The 16,776-nt window shown below is 32.4% G+C and overlaps 2 protein-coding genes and 1 non-coding gene across 4 annotated transcripts; 2 read left to right on the top strand and 1 right to left on the bottom strand.

Annotated features, from left to right (window-relative positions):
- Positions 1-9,539: 9,539 nt before the first annotated feature.
- Positions 9,540-10,692, top strand: LOC129317083 (transcription factor MYB4-like). The gene is made up of 3 exons (XM_054961421.1): positions 9,540-9,806; positions 9,915-10,044; positions 10,150-10,692. Exons 1-3 carry the CDS (start codon positions 9,671-9,673, stop codon positions 10,484-10,486), a joined length of 603 nt encoding a protein of 200 aa, XP_054817396.1. The 5' UTR covers positions 9,540-9,670; the 3' UTR covers positions 10,487-10,692.
- A 3,469-nt stretch (positions 10,693-14,161) lies between these two features.
- LOC129318782 (NAD(P)H-quinone oxidoreductase subunit U, chloroplastic) lies at positions 14,162-15,617 on the bottom strand. 2 transcript variants are annotated; one of them, XM_054963734.1, is made up of 5 exons: positions 15,273-15,617; positions 15,127-15,188; positions 14,950-15,043; positions 14,700-14,827; positions 14,162-14,487 (listed from the first exon to the last, which is right to left on the bottom strand). In XM_054963734.1, exons 1-5 carry the CDS (start codon positions 15,532-15,534, stop codon positions 14,395-14,397), a joined length of 639 nt encoding a protein of 212 aa, XP_054819709.1. In that variant the 5' UTR covers positions 15,535-15,617; the 3' UTR covers positions 14,162-14,394. The 2 variants fall into 2 exon arrangements, with proteins under 2 accessions (XP_054819709.1, XP_054819708.1); XM_054963733.1 differs by having other exon boundaries at positions 14,700-14,840; positions 14,954-15,043; positions 15,273-15,613.
- A 90-nt stretch (positions 15,618-15,707) lies between these two features.
- TRNAD-GUC (transfer RNA aspartic acid (anticodon GUC)) lies at positions 15,708-15,779 on the top strand. Its single transcript has one exon. It is a non-coding gene; the product is annotated as a tRNA-Asp (tRNA).
- The last annotated feature ends 997 nt before the right edge of the window (positions 15,780-16,776 follow it).

Below are 16,776 nucleotides of genomic sequence, written 5' to 3' on the forward strand. Positions count from 1 at the left end.
CAGATGAAGTAATTAGGAACATACACTCTAATCCCTTGCCGAAATGCTAGCTCACCTGTCACCTTGTGCCAATACTGATTACCTTTTATCTCTCACGCGTGATGTGCCACAAACCATTCCATTTTAAAGTGGCACACGTCTGTCGACCAGGGAGGATTTGATCTGGCTATATTTGTTCACGTTACATGGACCATACAAGGGATCCAAATTAACGAGCTAGTTTGTTCGAATTATCCATAACTGGAAGAACGAGATAGGCCATTGAAAAAAAAAACTTGACAAGAACTAGAGTGAATCAACTAGTTACTTGACATTCAAATGATGGAAGTTGAGATATTGAATATTAAAAAAGTTTTTTTTTTTTAAGTATAAACTATAAGCCAAGCTTGAGTAAAAAAATAGAAGGTTACAAAAAGAGAGAGGACAAAGTAAAAAAAAATAGAGAGAGAGGACGAGATCGGTTTTGGTGCTCATCACAGTGGTGAGATCTGAACCATCCAGATTTTGATCTAGATGGTCCAAATTTTAAATAGTATTATATATTTTATTTATTAAAATAAAAGTATATAAAAATTATAAAATAATTTTAATAAATTTTTTTATTTTTAATATGGCCCAGATTTAATTTAGAGTGTCCAATTTAATATTAAAATTTTTATAATTGATATATATTGACTATCCAGATGTACTCTGCACAGGCCATATTATAGTTAATCTGGCCCGTGCAGAATACATCTGAATAGTCAATATATATCAATTATAAAAATTTTAATATTAAATTAGATTCTCTAAATTAAATCTGGGCCATATTAAAAATAAAATTTTTTTTAAAATTATTTTATAATTTTTATATATTTTTATTTTAATAAATAAAATATATAATATTATTTAAAATTTGGATCATTCAGATCAAAATTTAAATGATTCAAATCTTATTACAGCAATGAACATCGAAACTGATCTCGAGAGAGGACAGGCCATACCTAACCTGTTGCTGGCATGTTCCACGCCTTCAGGAACGACCGAAATGATTAGTGGCATGTGAAGAGGAGCTTGCGCTTAATAAGAACAAGGGAAGGGAGGTTGGGCCAAGGCAACCCAAGCCCACGTACGAAGAGCTGACAGGCATGTTTTTTAATTACCTGCTTCTCACCCATACCCTTGTCAAATGATAAAAACAAACAAACAAACAAACTGTACATAAATCATTTTCTCATCACCGCTATATAATCAAGTTATCATCCAGTTAAGGTATAATTTTTTTTATAATGAATCTTATTTCACAAGTTATATATGAACAGTATAGTTTTATTTTTTTTCCCCCAAAATGTGCGATACACTGAGATTAATCTAATTTTAAACTTCCCACTTGTCAAGATCTTTATAACAAGAATATCCCGTGTGTGCAGATCAAATGATCAATATTCACTGTTTGCCACTCCATGGTCCCTCTATGTAGAGTATTATTATAGGTTACAGCTTAAAAGCTCATCGTTTGCCTGGGAAAAGGGACTCCAGATTTATCACCCGGTCTCAGCATCCCCCCAAATTGTGGCGCTGGGGAGAGAGAGAGAGAGAATAAGGCGCGTTTTCTTTCTGGAGGTAATAAAATTAAATACTATGCTGTCCCCGATTCAAACGATTTTTGTCCGGTAAGCTTACAACCACACAGTCTCCACTCCCTGTAATCCCTGCATTCGTAAACCCATGACTAAAACACATAGTAATTCTTCAACGTGACGTCGTGATTATGTCAATTTAACTAACGGAAAGACGCATGTAACACCAGTCGATATATATATATATATATATATATTTATGCATATTCCGACTTTCCCGAGCTGAAGCAACAATGCTCCATGTTGAAACCACAAATTATTGCATGTAGCAACACATTCAACGATAAATTATTGCTGCAAGAAAGGAAAAAATTGCACGCACCGAGTTTGCTTGCTTGGGCGATAATATTCCACGGAGTCTTCCATGCACACATAATAAAACAAATCAGCATCAAGTCCAATGCCATGGGATATATATATATATATATATACATGTGTTGTTCTGAAAAGGATAAAGGAAAAAAGGTGTGTTGTAGAAAGCTGCCTTGGCAATAATATGGCAATTTGACGAGGGTTTGATCAAATTATGGCAAATGAATTCATACCAATGCCGCGTGTCAGGATAAAACAAGCGTTTTTGGTCAGTATTACTCTCTCCAGCTCGGCTCCACAAAACCAGGACTCTTGAACGAATAAAATGGTTTGTGGTAATTGATTAGTCAATTTTCATGTATTATGTGTGTATGTAAACGAACACACTAGACAACGGAAAGCCTTGAACTCTTAATGATCAGAAGGAAAAAGCCAAGAAAACAACAATCCGAATCAGTTAACTGGTCATATACAGTTTCCATTAACTACTGTACTAGCTATATTGACGTACGTTTGTGATCTTTTGGTTTGGAAAATCGACCTTTTCGCTTCTTTCTTACTTGCCTGTCACTAATTAACAATATAATGACAGCTTTCGTTTGCTAGCTGCTCTATACACACTTGCAATTAATAAGACGGGGTTTCTAAAGTGGTTTGATTTAAGCAGGCATGCTTTCATTTGATCGAGTTTAGTTTTTTTGGGGGAAAAATTGCCTTCGGATTTGATTGAGAGGTTGAAGTTTTCATGAGACGTGTGTTGACCTTAAATACCGCAGCCCACAAATGTCCAAAAACTGTCTGAAAAGTGTAGTTTTCTTTACACCACAGCAACATTATACGGTGATCTCTAAAGTCTGAGGCTGTTACATCATTGATAGCAATTTTTTTTTCATGAATTGAAATTTTGAGGTTAGTGCCTGGAAGGGATTTTTTTTTTTTTTAGATAAATTATTGAGTGGGTCTATGTTCCAAATAAAATACACTATACGTTAATTATTGTCTGTGTGGACGGTTTGAATGTGGTACAGAGTGTAGACCATCATATCGTTGCAATCTCTATTTTTCCCCCAAGGATATCGATGGACCAAACTTTGACACCTGCCTATACAAATGCGGTCTCGGCGTAAATCAATATAATTATAAAGTTCTAATTAAATATGTGTTATGTAAATGTGGTGTAGAATCTCATGAACGCAATCACTCGTTAATAAGTATTTTAATTATAGTAATTAGATTTTATCAATATATCCATTAAGATAATATACGTAGGATATTCACCAGATTCAAATTGCGAAAGCGTGCTTATAAGTGACAGTGGTTAAAAAGAGAGTTTCAAAGTTTCAACTCGGTCGTGGGGGTTTAATTATAAAAAAATACACTGGAGATCTCGATGGTCACGCCTAAATGATGAGGCGCAAATTTACGAACTAGAGAGTCTGCGCGAGCAATTAATCTCAATTATGGCCTATTTTTGGCCCCAAAAAAATAAAATTATGGCCTATTGACCATTCTAGTTAAGCTTATCCGCCGCTAACCGTTACTTATAAACTACTCACTAATATAATGATAACTCACCAAATCCAACCAAACAATATGTTGGTTATGCGCATTATTTCTTTCCAAAATAATACAATATGATAAATAAAACAATTTTAAAAGGTGGCAGAAGCTTCTGATAACACGCGCACGCACATTTATATTAGAAGAATATTAAGCACTCTTCCAAACTCGACACGCATGCGCTTTTTAAATATTTTGATTCTAAACTATCCATGTCACTGCTAATTTCTAAAAATATTTTCTTAAAAATAACATCAACATTATCTCTAAAATTGATAAAAATTACTTTCTTTTATTCCTGGATATGCTCTCTGAAGATCTCAATTATAACTTCTCAAGTAATTCACAATTTTTAAATTTTAATTTTAAAAGTCTTAAAAAATTAAAAACCTTATTTTTTTTAACTATCATGACTTTCTCAATTTATTTAAGTAGTATAATAGATTTCTTCATTCTAATAACTACCCTTTAACTCCTACCATTACCTTTAGTATTTTAATTTTTAGATTTATAGAATTTAAATTTAAAAATTTTAAATCATAAATAGCTTTCGTATCATATGGTATCTTTTTCCTGATATCATAATTCCTTTATTTTCTAATATCAAAATTGGTTATGTATCGTATTTTAAAATTATTTATGTTTAAATCAATTTATTTAATTAGTATAGTAGATTTTTTCATTCTAATAACTACCCTTTAATTTTTATTCCCTCTATTTAAAAATGTAAGATATTTTTAATCAAATATCACCTGAAAAAAATTAGTCAACTATCTTCTAACTATCACTACTTTTTCATTTTCACCCTAATTTTTACATTTCAAATAGTTTAAATAAATAAACCTCAAAATTGTACGAGTAGCTTAGTTGCAAAAAGCATGAGTTCACTTTGTCTTTGTGCTTGTGTGTACTCTATCTCTTTCATACTCTCTTTCTCTCTCATGCTTGAGTTTTCTCTCTCTCTCACTGTCGAAATACTAAACCATTTGAAAAATTAAAAGATTTTTTTTTAATTGTGGGCATTTTTGATAAAAAAAACATTAACTATATTTCAAAATACTAAAAATATCTTACATCTTTTAACATCAAATTCTTCAAAAAAATACCTTATATTTTTGAACGAATGAAATATTAATTTAAATATTTTAAATTTTAAATTTATAAAATTTAGATTTAAATGTGAAATTTTAAAACTAATAATAGCTTCCATGTCCCAAGACCCCTGTTATTTAATATCATATTCTCTTTATTTTTAGATTTCAAAATTTTGAAGTATTATATTTTACAATTATTTAGGTTTAAATTGAATTAATTAATGAGTATAATAGATTTTTTATCTTAATAACTACCCTTTAATTTAACTCCCCCCCTCGTTTTTAGATTCATGTTTTTGAACATGGCTTCCCATGTTAACCTCTGTTATTTTAACTTTCCTGACATATGATCTTTCAATTTGCAAAATATGTCCCCTCAATATGTTCTTGAACTATCTTGATTTTTCCTCCCAGTCCTCCTTTGAGACAGCAATCACATGAAGGTGATTGTATAAACATCAGGGGATTATACACTACCCTTTGGTTCCTTCACGAAACAATCTTTAGCGATCTCACTAAGATAAACTAATATGTGTGATTTGTTATCTTAGCATCAATGAATTGTTAGAGATATAAACCATACACTATCAACTTGCGAAGAATAAAATAATTTTTTTTGATGAAATAATGTATACATGCAGTGGTCCCCTTTGACATTTCTCTACTATATATTATTATTTTCAAATTTTTATATTATTCATTCTACTTGTAGACCTCTTCTTTTTCAATGCATTGATAAGGAGTATTGAAGATTTATTTGCCTTCGTATTTATATATATTGTAAGAAAACGTGCCTCCACACACACACACACACACACACACACACACAGAGATTTCATTAATGATGCAAATCTTTCACCAACCCATGTGCTGTTTATTTTTTTCCTTAATTTCTGTAGTAATTGTCTTTTGAGTCTTCTTTGCTATTCTTTGTCTACATGATCTTATTTTAATCTGTAACTATCATCATATTTGGAAAGCATAGACATTTCTTTGCAAATTTTCTCTATAAATTATTTCTCGAGAGGAGGTTAAGCTGCATAACTTCACTTTCGACGTCCTCTCATTTGTAGTTGAAGCTGTCTGATTAATTCTTATAAATTATTAAACCATGTTGTATCATTTCACAAATTAATAAAAATTAATTATACATGACTTATATTAAAAAATTACTTTTATACATCCATGCATTGCACGGGATACTTACGAGTTAATTCCACAATTAACAGAAACAATAAAACTATTGCATTGGCGAGTTGTAAATTAACTTAGCATGAAATTAATAATATTCTGCACTAAACGAAAGAAAAATTAATAACATTCAGCAATGAACACTAAAACTAGTTTTGAACCGCGCTAACCCAACCTTTTTATTTTGCGTAGGAAGGCTCCCTGTCCCACATGTCAGAGAAAGCAGTGCTTCTGTCTCAAATCATCGCTTTTAAATTTCAGCCGCGCTCGTTTAAAACATCTACAAGTGGAACATTTATTAGTAATATTCAGCAACGAACACTAAGGGCCCGTTTAATTTTCCTATTTTTTATATTCAAAAAATGAAATTTTATTTTTAAAAAGTTAAGTTATTTGGTTAAAATATTTTATAAAAAAATACATTCAAAGAGTACATTCAAACAAAAACTGAAAGTGAATTTCTAAAATGTAACTATTTAAAACTTTTAAAAAGTAGGATGTTATTTTGACTATACTATTTCAAGTTTAATATCTCATTTTTTTATTTAAACAATAATTAATTCATTAAAAATGTAAATATTATTTCAATAATAATAATTAGGTATTAATTTTTTAGTATTGTAAATTGAATAATTAATCATGTTAATTTTTAGCATTAAAGTATAATAAAAATTACACATTTTTATCACAATTTTTAAAATTATAAATTAAAAAAATACAAATAAATAGAGATCAAATTTTTAACATTACAAATCAAAATTTATGTTATTTAAAATCTTTATCATATTTTTTAAATATTTAAAATATATTACATTTGTATAATAAAAATTGTAAATTATTATAAATCAATGTTTTTTTTAATAATTATATATTTAAAAGCATATTTTACTATCACAAACTAAATAACTTTCAATGTATCAAATTGATTTTTTTTAAAAATGTGCCAACCAAGATGGGTTTTTCAAAACCATGAGTGGATAGCATTTTTTGGGTGCATCTCATCTATACAGTTCAATTTTTTAACGGTGGGAAAGAGGGTTGCTGGTGCTTGTCCTGCGCAGGGTCTTAGACAAGGCGCGATCCTTTATCCCTCTATCTTTTCATCCTCGTGAGCAATGTTCTTTCAAGAATGATTGAAAAGGCTGGAGCAAGGGAGGATGTTATGGGGTATTCAATTAGCCCGTCCTTGTCCATCAATCACGCATAGTTTTTTTGTGGGTGATTTTGTCCTTTTGCGCGAGCTGAGTTGGATTGTTGTCGAAATCTCAAAAATGTTCTGGAATCATATTGTAAGGCTTCTGGCCAAAAAATCAATGCTGGCAAGTCATGTTTATATTTTTCCAGCAACACCCCCGTTTTAACTTTTAACTAATTAAGGATGAAATTGGTCATGTTTTTCAGATTACGAAGTGGATGCTCCATGTAGTTATTTAGGTTTACCCATTATGTGGTTGGGTAAAGGTTACATGGTTTGCTAGTTCCCTGTCGTTGGTTGTTACTGATTTAAATGTCTCCTCTATGAATCAATGGATTTCTTCATGGCTTTTGAATAAGAACATAGATCATTGGCAAAAAGCGCTTATAGCATCCACCTTCAAGCAGATTTGGAAAGCTAGATGCTCCCTCCCTTTTTTTTTTTTTTTGAAAGGTGAGCATGGATCCATGTGGGGAAATGCTTCTTGAATTTTGGGATGTGAATGGCTGGACTAAAAATTCTCTGCATCTGCTAAGGAATGATCTGAAAATGATTGATCGCCCTAAATGGGTTGCTCCTGTTGGCAACAATTTAAAAATTAATACTGATTATGCTTTTAATGAAAAAATAAACAGGGTTACTACTGTGTTTGTTATCAAGAAACACAATGGGTGGATTCTAAATAGATGGAGTGTCTTGCGTATGACCAGTTCAGCATACTAAAATTTTTTTTAGGTAAATTGAATATACTGCATCATTTGTGATTGGCTTAATAAAAACATGACATTTAAATTGTATTAAATATAAATTAATTTTGATATTAATAACAGTAAAGAAAGAAAAGATAAGACATCAAATTTGTATTCTGTTATAAGAATAAAATTAATTAAAAAATATCATACAAAATTTTATTTAAATTATTTGAAGTATTTTAATTGATCAGGTTATAAATAACGCGATGCATCCAATTTATTCAATTATTTTTCTAGCATACTCATTAAATATACACATGTATATTGAATATGGGGCAAATCAGCACGTGTCTAGCTTGATAATAACTTGATAAATTAAATACCAATATTCTAAATACAGTGTAGTAAATGTCCCATGCAACGAAAATACCATGATGCATACTTAGGTGTATTATTCAGGGCTAAAGGTCTAAAACAAATAATTTGACAAATTAGGCTATAAATGTCGAGGCGATGTGTTCCCCTGTATATCAAAGATTATATTCAAATCAAGGTCTTACATGTTACTCTCTCCCTCCAAATTGTAATATAAAGTATTTTTTAAAAATTTTATTCGATCCAAAATATAGGATATTGGGTAATTTGTATAATTGATTTTTCATATATACCCCTAGCTATTTCATTCATTTCATTTTTTGAAAAATCATCCATTAAAAATTTTAATTGTCATTATCAAGAATCAAGACACTTATATATAATTTTTTTACCATAATTAAACTACTTATATATGATGTTTAACGAGGGTATAATTAAAAAGATATATTTTTTGTAACTTTTAGGTTTCAATTAACATTTTTTAAAATCATAAATTAATTATCAGTGTTTTATATTATGGTCTAGGAGGACAACCAAAGATCAAAAGTATGCTGAGTGCATTTACGGCATTCTTATTTGGAATTATTGAATGCCGGGGACACTTTTTAATCTACATGGGACGTGCATGAATGATATTTTCTATGTTATAAGATATAAAAAAATAATAATGAACTCACACAGTTTAAAAGAAATGGTTAAATATAATAATTATGTTTAAAATTAAAAAATTTGAGTTAAATTATCCTTCTAATTAAAATAGATTCTTCTAACAAGGAACAATTTGAAAAAATGTGATAAATATTTTTAAAAATTTATAATTTTATCTTTAAATAAAAACAAAAAGGTATATGATGATTTCATTCTCTTGTGTTTAAAAATTCACTGTCTGACTGAACTGCGAATCGTAATATTTGGATGTTTCGTCTCATTCTTTGTTCTCATCATGTTGTTCATCGGCAACGCTGAGCACTTTCACATGCCATCAGCCTTCGTACACTTTCACATGCCATCAGCCTTCGTACAATGCTTCTCTCTTCCCATTTACCAAAGTTTACCACCAGTCATTATATTTTTGATGATGCATTAGGGTCACGGGCCGCGCTACATGGAAGTCAAGGGGGTAAATGCAACTTTTAGATTTAGAAAAAAGTTACAAAAGAGATTCATATATTCTAATATTTTGCATCTTTTGACTTAAATATTTTACACTCTTTAATTTAACTTCTAAGGTTTTAGGTTTAAATTATTATTATTATTTTTAATTATTAATTTTAAAAATGTTGCATCCTAGACTTCTAGTACCGCCACTGCATGGGATCAAATCCGCCACGTGATTCCATCATTATCATCGTCGTCTTTAATTTGTTTTGGCTTATTCCAAGCTCAACTTTGATCCATATACACGATTAATCATTTCAATATAACGCGCACCACGTACATCACGCGCTCACATCATCTGCCTTCTCCAAGCTCACTAGCTAACCTCATCAGGAGTCAGGACTGGGGTTATATTCATGTCTCTGTCTATATATACTCAAGCACACACACACAAGCCTGTGTGAGGACTGAGCGGAGATATCGGGAGCAGATTAAACTTGTACGTACTGAATTGAACCATAAGAAGAAACGTCAATGGATCCGCGGACCAGTCAGGGACGGAAGAAGGAACCTTGCCGAGGAGCCTGGAAACCCGAGGAAGACAAGAAACTGGTTCAAATCATTGAATTACATGGCCCCAAGAGGTGGAAGCTTATTGCAGCCAAAGCAGGTATCTGTGTATATATTCCAAATTAAAAACTGCGCGCGCGCATTCCTCATCATTCGATATTTTGTTTTGCTTGACAAGAGCTGCATGTGTCATATAATGCTGTAACAGGTCTGAATCGATGCGGCAAGAGTTGCAGACTGAGATGGTTAAATTACCTCAGACCCAATATCAAGAGAGGCAATATATCAGACCAAGAGGAGGACTTGATACTCAGGCTTCACAAACTCCTAGGCAACAGGTAACATAAATATATATAAAAGCCATGTTTACATAATAGTCGAGTCCATTTTCTTGTGGCTCTCACGGTAATATATATCCTAGCTTGGTCATGCGCATGTACTAGGTGGTCTTTGATAGCTGGAAGACTCCCGGGTCGAACTGATAATGAGATTAAGAATTACTGGAACTCTCATTTGAGCAAGAAGATAAGTCCGAGAAAACAGAACAGAGGTTTCAAAAAAGATTTAACGCCGGAGATAACCACATCACCCAAGAAAGCTGCACTTAGTGTTAGTAATGAAGAGCAAGGTAACACTAAGGTGACGGAGGACTCGAAGTCTGGCTTTGTCGAAGACCGTGAATTGTTCATTCATTGTAGCAGCGAAGGACCGATAAATTTGGAATGGGTGGGCAAGTTTCTTGAAATGGACGAAACTTGTTTTGGATTTGCAGATCAGTGAACTCCGTTAACTTTCCTAGTTTCCTTCTTGTCTGTCAAAGTTTCTGTTTCAGTGTTTGATGTCTGGTTTAATTAGGGAGGGGATCGGATTATTCCGTGGTTTAAAAACAACCACCATTGTTGCGTAATTGATGTCTCTTCTTCTGTGTCTCGGAATATTAAAGAAGAAAAGCCTTGTAATCAAATAACTAGTTGGAATTAATTTGAGAACGTAGCTAGAAAGGAAAATCCTTGGAAAACGCCAAGCCACGTACACGACAGAAAGATGCAAACACCTAATGGTAACATGTTCTCTTGCAATTCTGAAAAGGGAAAGGAGAAAAGACGGGTTTATAAAAAGGAGGCGATTAACAATATGGAAAGATTTCAAAATTCCAATAAGGGTTCGTCTCTATCATACGTCTGGTGCGGGAGAAATTTTTTTAAAAATAAACTCGTTGTATCACATCACTCATAAACCATCTAATAAAATTATATCAATTCAATTAAATAAAATTTTATATATAATTATTTTTAATAATTTTATTTTTATAATAAAATGTCTATTTAATTTCTTGCATTCTTTTTCCCTGCTGTTATTAATATTAAAATCAATTTATATTCAATATGATTTGAATGTCATGTTTTTGTTAAATGAATTATAAATAATATGACGTACTTGATCTATCTAATAATTTCTCACGTAGGAGGAGGATCTAGAATAAAACATGAGGGGCCGTGAAAAGTAGCAAGTGACTCAAAGTAACCGCATGCATGAATGTTAATGGAATGTTTGAATACGTGAATAATGAATTTGGCAGATGACGAAATTTCATCGTCGCAAAGAAATGTTTTAGGCACGCTCTGCATAGTGGCATGGCGGCACCTAGCATTCACGAACGGTGTTAATTTAATATTTATTGTCATTTATCGGACAATAATCAACGTAACATTGTGTGTGTGTATATATATATGTATCTAATCAAAATAAAATATACTGTATTATTGTCTACTGAACTCTTTGTGTACTACGTTTTTTTTTTAATTGCACGGGCTGGGATCAAATTAATCTAGTCAACTCCAAAAATAAAAACAGAAATGGAGATCAATGGGAATTGCGGTAATTAATAGACACGAGAAAATCAAGCTCAGAGAGAACACGTCAGCAGTGTTCACGTACAGGGGGAAATTCAGCTACATGTTACACTGGACCAGCTGATTAGTCTTGGAACCCCAACCCGCCATTGTTATCACTTGATGCGTACTGAATATCTTTTGGAAATTAAACAACGTCGCTTATAAATGTCACTGTGGTGGACTTCACGGTCAATTGCTAGAGCTTCAAGCTTGCTTGGGTTCTCCTCTAAGAAAGAGACCTAGTCACAGAGCAGTTTAGACATCCCAAGTGAAAAGGTTATGAGATGAGACAATTGCTATGGTCTTTCCACTGATTCCTCGCCGGAATCTCAAGTACTCATCATGGAATGCCCATATTTGAATTGAAATTCAGCAGTGTGAATGAATACATTTTGACCCAAAAAAAGCTGACGGCGCCTGGCATGAAAAAAGTGCACCCTCACATAATAGTTATTGCATACAATTCAATAATTATGGAATATACTTTTAAATCTTCAACACTACTACATTATTACACGTAATATAGAGGGAGAACTTAAGTCCGAAAAGAATCATTTTATTTCAATAAAATCTCAATAAATTTCAAAATATGAAAGTTTTTGTTCCTTAATTAATTTTTTGACAAAATTTTAAACTTACAAATTTACAATATATTTTCTAAAATCTGCAACTCCTTCTACTTTGATTTACAACTCACTTTCCTTTTTTAATTTAAGAATACAATTTTTTTATAAAAACACAAAATTTTAATATTGAATTTATAAAATTATTTATTCAGCTCCAGAAATTTGCAACTCACTTTCTTGAATTTTCAACTTCATCTACTGCAATTTACAACTATGCATCCCAATTTTATTTATGAAAACAATCTCAACATTTATTTTTCTCATGAAAAATTACTCATTCAATTTCAAGATTTTGTAACTTACTCTCTATAGTTTGTAATTTCATTTACCTTAGTTTGCAATTCAAGTTTTGAATTTTATTTAAAAAATTCAAGATTTCAACTTTGAATTCATAGCATTATTTTGTGAGCTATAGGTATTTACAACTTTATATCCTAATTTTATTTACAAACACAATTTCAATATTAATATTATTTATGAATTTCTAAATAATATTTGAAATTCAAGCTGTAAACTAAGGTAAATAGAATTACACATTAGGTAAAGTAGATTGCAAATTCTTGGAATTGAACAAATAATTTCTCATGAGAAAAATAAATATTGAGATTATATTCATAAATAAATTTGGGATATAGAGCCGCAAATATGAGAGAATAAATGGCAAATTTTGGGAACTAAATAAATAATCCTATAAGATTTAATGTTAAAATTTTGTGTTTTTTTATAAAACAATTGTGTTCTTAAATTAGATTTGAAAGCCAAGTTGTAAATTAAATTAGAAGGAATTTCAAATTTCAAAAAATAGTTACAAATTTGGACGTTTATATTATAACATAAAAAAAGTTTCACATATAAAGATTAGAAGATAGATTATTAATATATAAATTTTAAAAATACCCAACTAAATGGTTTAAGTTATTTTATAGAGTATATTATCCTTAAATATATTTAACATAAAAAATATAATATAATATCAAGAGTTACTTGATTTGGGACAAAAAAGAAAAAGAAAATAAATGAAAGAACGAAAGATTAAAAATAGAGAGAGGGAGGAGGAGAAGGATAAATTGAATAAATATGAAGCTTTTAAGACAAAAAAAAAGCATACTTTTAAAGATTAAAAGATAGATTATAATTATAAATATATAAGTTGAGGAAGTATCCAATTAAAAGCCTTAAGCTATTGGAGTATGCTATCCTTGAGCATACCTAACATAAGAAATCTAGCAGTTTAAAATTTAGTTAAAAGATCAATTAATAAGGATCCAAAACTTCCTTCGTATTTTGAATTTCATTGGAACCTTGCTGAAATAAAATGATTCAATTGGGACATAAGTGTCATTCTTCCTAATAAAAAATAAACTGTAAAAATTATAATAGATCGCGTTATTCATAACCTGTAAATTGTGCGATTCATTCTGACGTCTAATAAAAACATAAGACGTAATCCTTGGATACCCCAAAACTTGCATGGAAAAAAGAATTGTTTATAGCTTCTAATTAAGAATTTTAATTCACCTTCTCTGATTTGGACTACTCTTTAACAAGTTTGAAACTATGCAATTATAATGATATTATAGAAGCATGGAAGAAAGTAGAAACGTGAAGAATCTCAACTTTTATCAGAGATGGAAAGCTTGTTGACTGAGTACACAGGCAGAGGTTTCAGTGGCCTCTTCGCAGAGAAAAAACAAGCAGCGAATGCTTCATTATATATCGACTACATTTTCTCTGATTTAAGTCTAAAGCCTCTTCGGTTCAACTTTAAGGATTAGCTGTGAGAACATTTGAGAAAATTTCTAGGAAGAAATGCGCCAAGTTGCTTCACAATGAACATGCAAGCAGTAGCAAGGGAGGTTCATGATATGATGAGGGCACAAGCTGGAGAACAGTCTGTATCCTCAACTTTAGTAAAGTTCAAGATTCTCCTGGCATTTATCATAACTTTTTCTTTTGTTTCATTCATTCCTGCGAAGGCAGAAACAGTGGACATTCCTGTACCAAGTTTGCTAGTACAAACTGTATTTTAGTGCTTGTTAACCAACCATGTGCAATGATGAACAATAAATCAACGAGTTTAAAATGATTTAAGACCATAGAATTTTATACAAGTGCTTTCAGAACGAGAGGACGCGTCGGAAGCACAAATACTGAGACTTTCTGCTCATTAACTTAGTGCGATCGATAGCACAAATGATATTAATACCCATCCCAACAGGAAGTACCCTACCACTCTGGTTGGTCCGTCTTCCTCTGGCTCCTGTCATGAAACGAAGCATCATTACATTCTAGTTTATATGTAATTTAATTCTTTTTTTTTTTTACATTTTTATATGTGCACGGTAATTTGCTCCAATACGCAGTACTCGTTCTGGGATATTAATTAAACATATTCAACATTACGCTGATAAAGAATTTCAAGTGTTTTTAGTTCAGAATCATGATTGAAGGGACAGAACGAAGAAGAAATACCTGCAGAGGAGGAGTGCCTTGAGGGGTTTGCGTTATGTCAACCTCGAAGGGCCAAACGTATTGATCTGTATTCTCCGACCTAGCCAAGCTCCAGTCATACATTCTTCTCTCTTCTTTAGACGATAAAACTGAATATGATTCCTATCATTCATTAGAGATGACATACCAAATCACTGATGATCTCTCGAAACCATCTAGCTTTAAATATATGTGAATAAATTACAGTTACATACATATATATACTACTCACTGACTTTGAGATGTTCCAGTTTCTTGTTCAGTTCGTCTTCCTCTAACCCTTCATTCTTCAACTCCTCAACCTTGCTATCATATGCTACTGCCACCTGTTGAATATCAATGAGTTGAAAACTCGAACAGGGAAAACGAAAGCAGCGCAATGAAAGAATGGTCTTCCTCTTCTCACTACCTTTTCGTATGAACTTCCTCTGGGAATGCCGAGTCTACCATAATGGTCAACATCTGTAATCGCTGCATTCTAAAATAAAACCTAATCAATGGACTAACAGAAGAAGAGGAGAGAAGGGATTTAAATCAAAAGGAAGACGGAATTACGTATGCCACGGAGAGCCCTTTCGACATTAAGAGCAGAAATCAGAGAGGAAGATTCTTCGGGAACTTCAATGGCAGTCTCCGAATCGGATTGTGTGGCAGTGGCGTCCGGCGAGGAATCACTAGCAACGGAGCATCTGATGCAAAATCTACGGGGCTTGGCTCTGAAGCCGACAAAAATTGAGGATCCAAACTTGGTTTCCTGAGTAGTATGAACATTGTTGCCGGGGATGGACACCGTGGCGGTGGTGGACAACACAGCCATTTCCTCTCTGTGCCTCAGCCAAGTAAGCAACCTTCTATTCTAATTCTACGCCCCCCATCACTTATCCGTTAGCCAAATGCGACCCCCTCCTCTCGCCAATTAGAGTTTAGGACATCGTCTGTCGATATGATGTTTAAATAAAATCCACCATCTATGCACTAAGCCTCAACGAAGTCGTTGTAGTATAGTGGTGAGTATTCCCGCCTGTCACGCGGGTGACCCGGGTTCGATCCCCGGCAACGGCGCGGTTTTAAAATTTTGGGTTAGAGTCTGTAATTTAAACAAAGATTTGGATCATGCACATTCCGCAAATTTTTTTTGGGCCCTCGTATGCCGCTTTTCCTTTGTTGGCCCAATAAGTTTAATTGGTTCAAGACTTACATGCAGGTTCACTGTTCCCAACGGGTAACAGCCACTCCATTTCTTCCAGCCACCCTGATTCACAACTTTTCAATGATTATTATTATTATTCATCTACCAGGAAAAAAAAAAAAATTCCAATGACTTGCCAAGCGCAAATTCACTCCTTATTCCTTTTGCTCTCTGTTCACTTGGATTTCATTTTTTAATCGTATTTTCTCAGACCCTAAGCTTATGGTAGACATTTCCTCTTGTGTTGACTCTGGCTTTTTGCTGTCGGTTCTTAATGATATATGATTCTCTCCCCCACCCCCCCCACAAAAAAAAAAAAAAAGCTTATGGTATGATTTTCCTCATAAGAAAGTACGTTTTGCTTTTGTTTATCTATGATCTGCGTAAAAATAAATAAATAAATCATACAGATTTAATTAACTCTATTAAAATTATACGCATTATATTTCTTCTTTTATATATTATCTTTGTTTATGCATGTAGTAACTCTTTGAAATTTCATAATTTTGAATAAAAAATTGACGGTGAGCTAATCAGGCATGGGCTTAAGTTTTAACAGGGGTGGTGAAAATATCCTGAAAAATATGCAATAAAAAAAATCCAGAAAAAGACAAATCATGTTGATCCTCCATATATGGCCGTAGCTAGCCTGCTTTATTTTCATTTTTAAGACAACTACTGAATTTATATTTTTAAGAAATGGATGATATACAATGGAAGTGGATGAGTGGCCGGAGGCCATGTTAATGTTAGTGTGCTGTCGCACGAAACGTTGAGTCTGAAGTAGTAACAGGCTAATAGCACGCTCCACTACCACTTCCACGCGCCCGCGCTTTATAGTGCTTCTCTTATGCGCTTCTTGGTGGTATT

The sequence above is a fragment of the Prosopis cineraria genome, unplaced genomic scaffold, assembly GCF_029017545.1.
Source record: "Prosopis cineraria cultivar Desert tree isolate PC_DT_omini unplaced genomic scaffold, ASM2901754v1 PC8, whole genome shotgun sequence".
Taxonomy (NCBI): Eukaryota; Viridiplantae; Streptophyta; class Magnoliopsida; order Fabales; family Fabaceae; genus Prosopis; species Prosopis cineraria.

Bases quoted from the DNA above. Each gene is read 5' to 3' on its own strand.
- LOC129317083 (XM_054961421.1), top strand. From the start codon at position 9,671: ATGGATCCGCGGACCAGTCAGGGACGGAAGAAGGAACCTTGCCGAGGA. The intron at 9,807-9,914 runs GTATCTGTGTAT...ATGCTGTAACAG, and splicing joins GCTTATTGCAGCCAAAGCAG to GTCTGAATCGATGCGGCAAG. The intron at 10,045-10,149 runs GTAACATAAATA...CGCATGTACTAG, and splicing joins CACAAACTCCTAGGCAACAG to GTGGTCTTTGATAGCTGGAA.
- LOC129318782 (XM_054963733.1), bottom strand. From the start codon at position 15,534: ATGGCTGTGTTGTCCACCACCGCCACGGTGTCCATCCCCGGCAACAAT. The intron at 14,841-14,953 runs GTCAGTGAGTAG...AATGAATGATAG, and splicing joins AGAAACTGGAACATCTCAAA to GAATCATATTCAGTTTTATC. The intron at 14,488-14,699 runs GTATTTCTTCTT...GTTTCATGACAG, and splicing joins AAGGCACTCCTCCTCTGCAG to GAGCCAGAGGAAGACGGACC.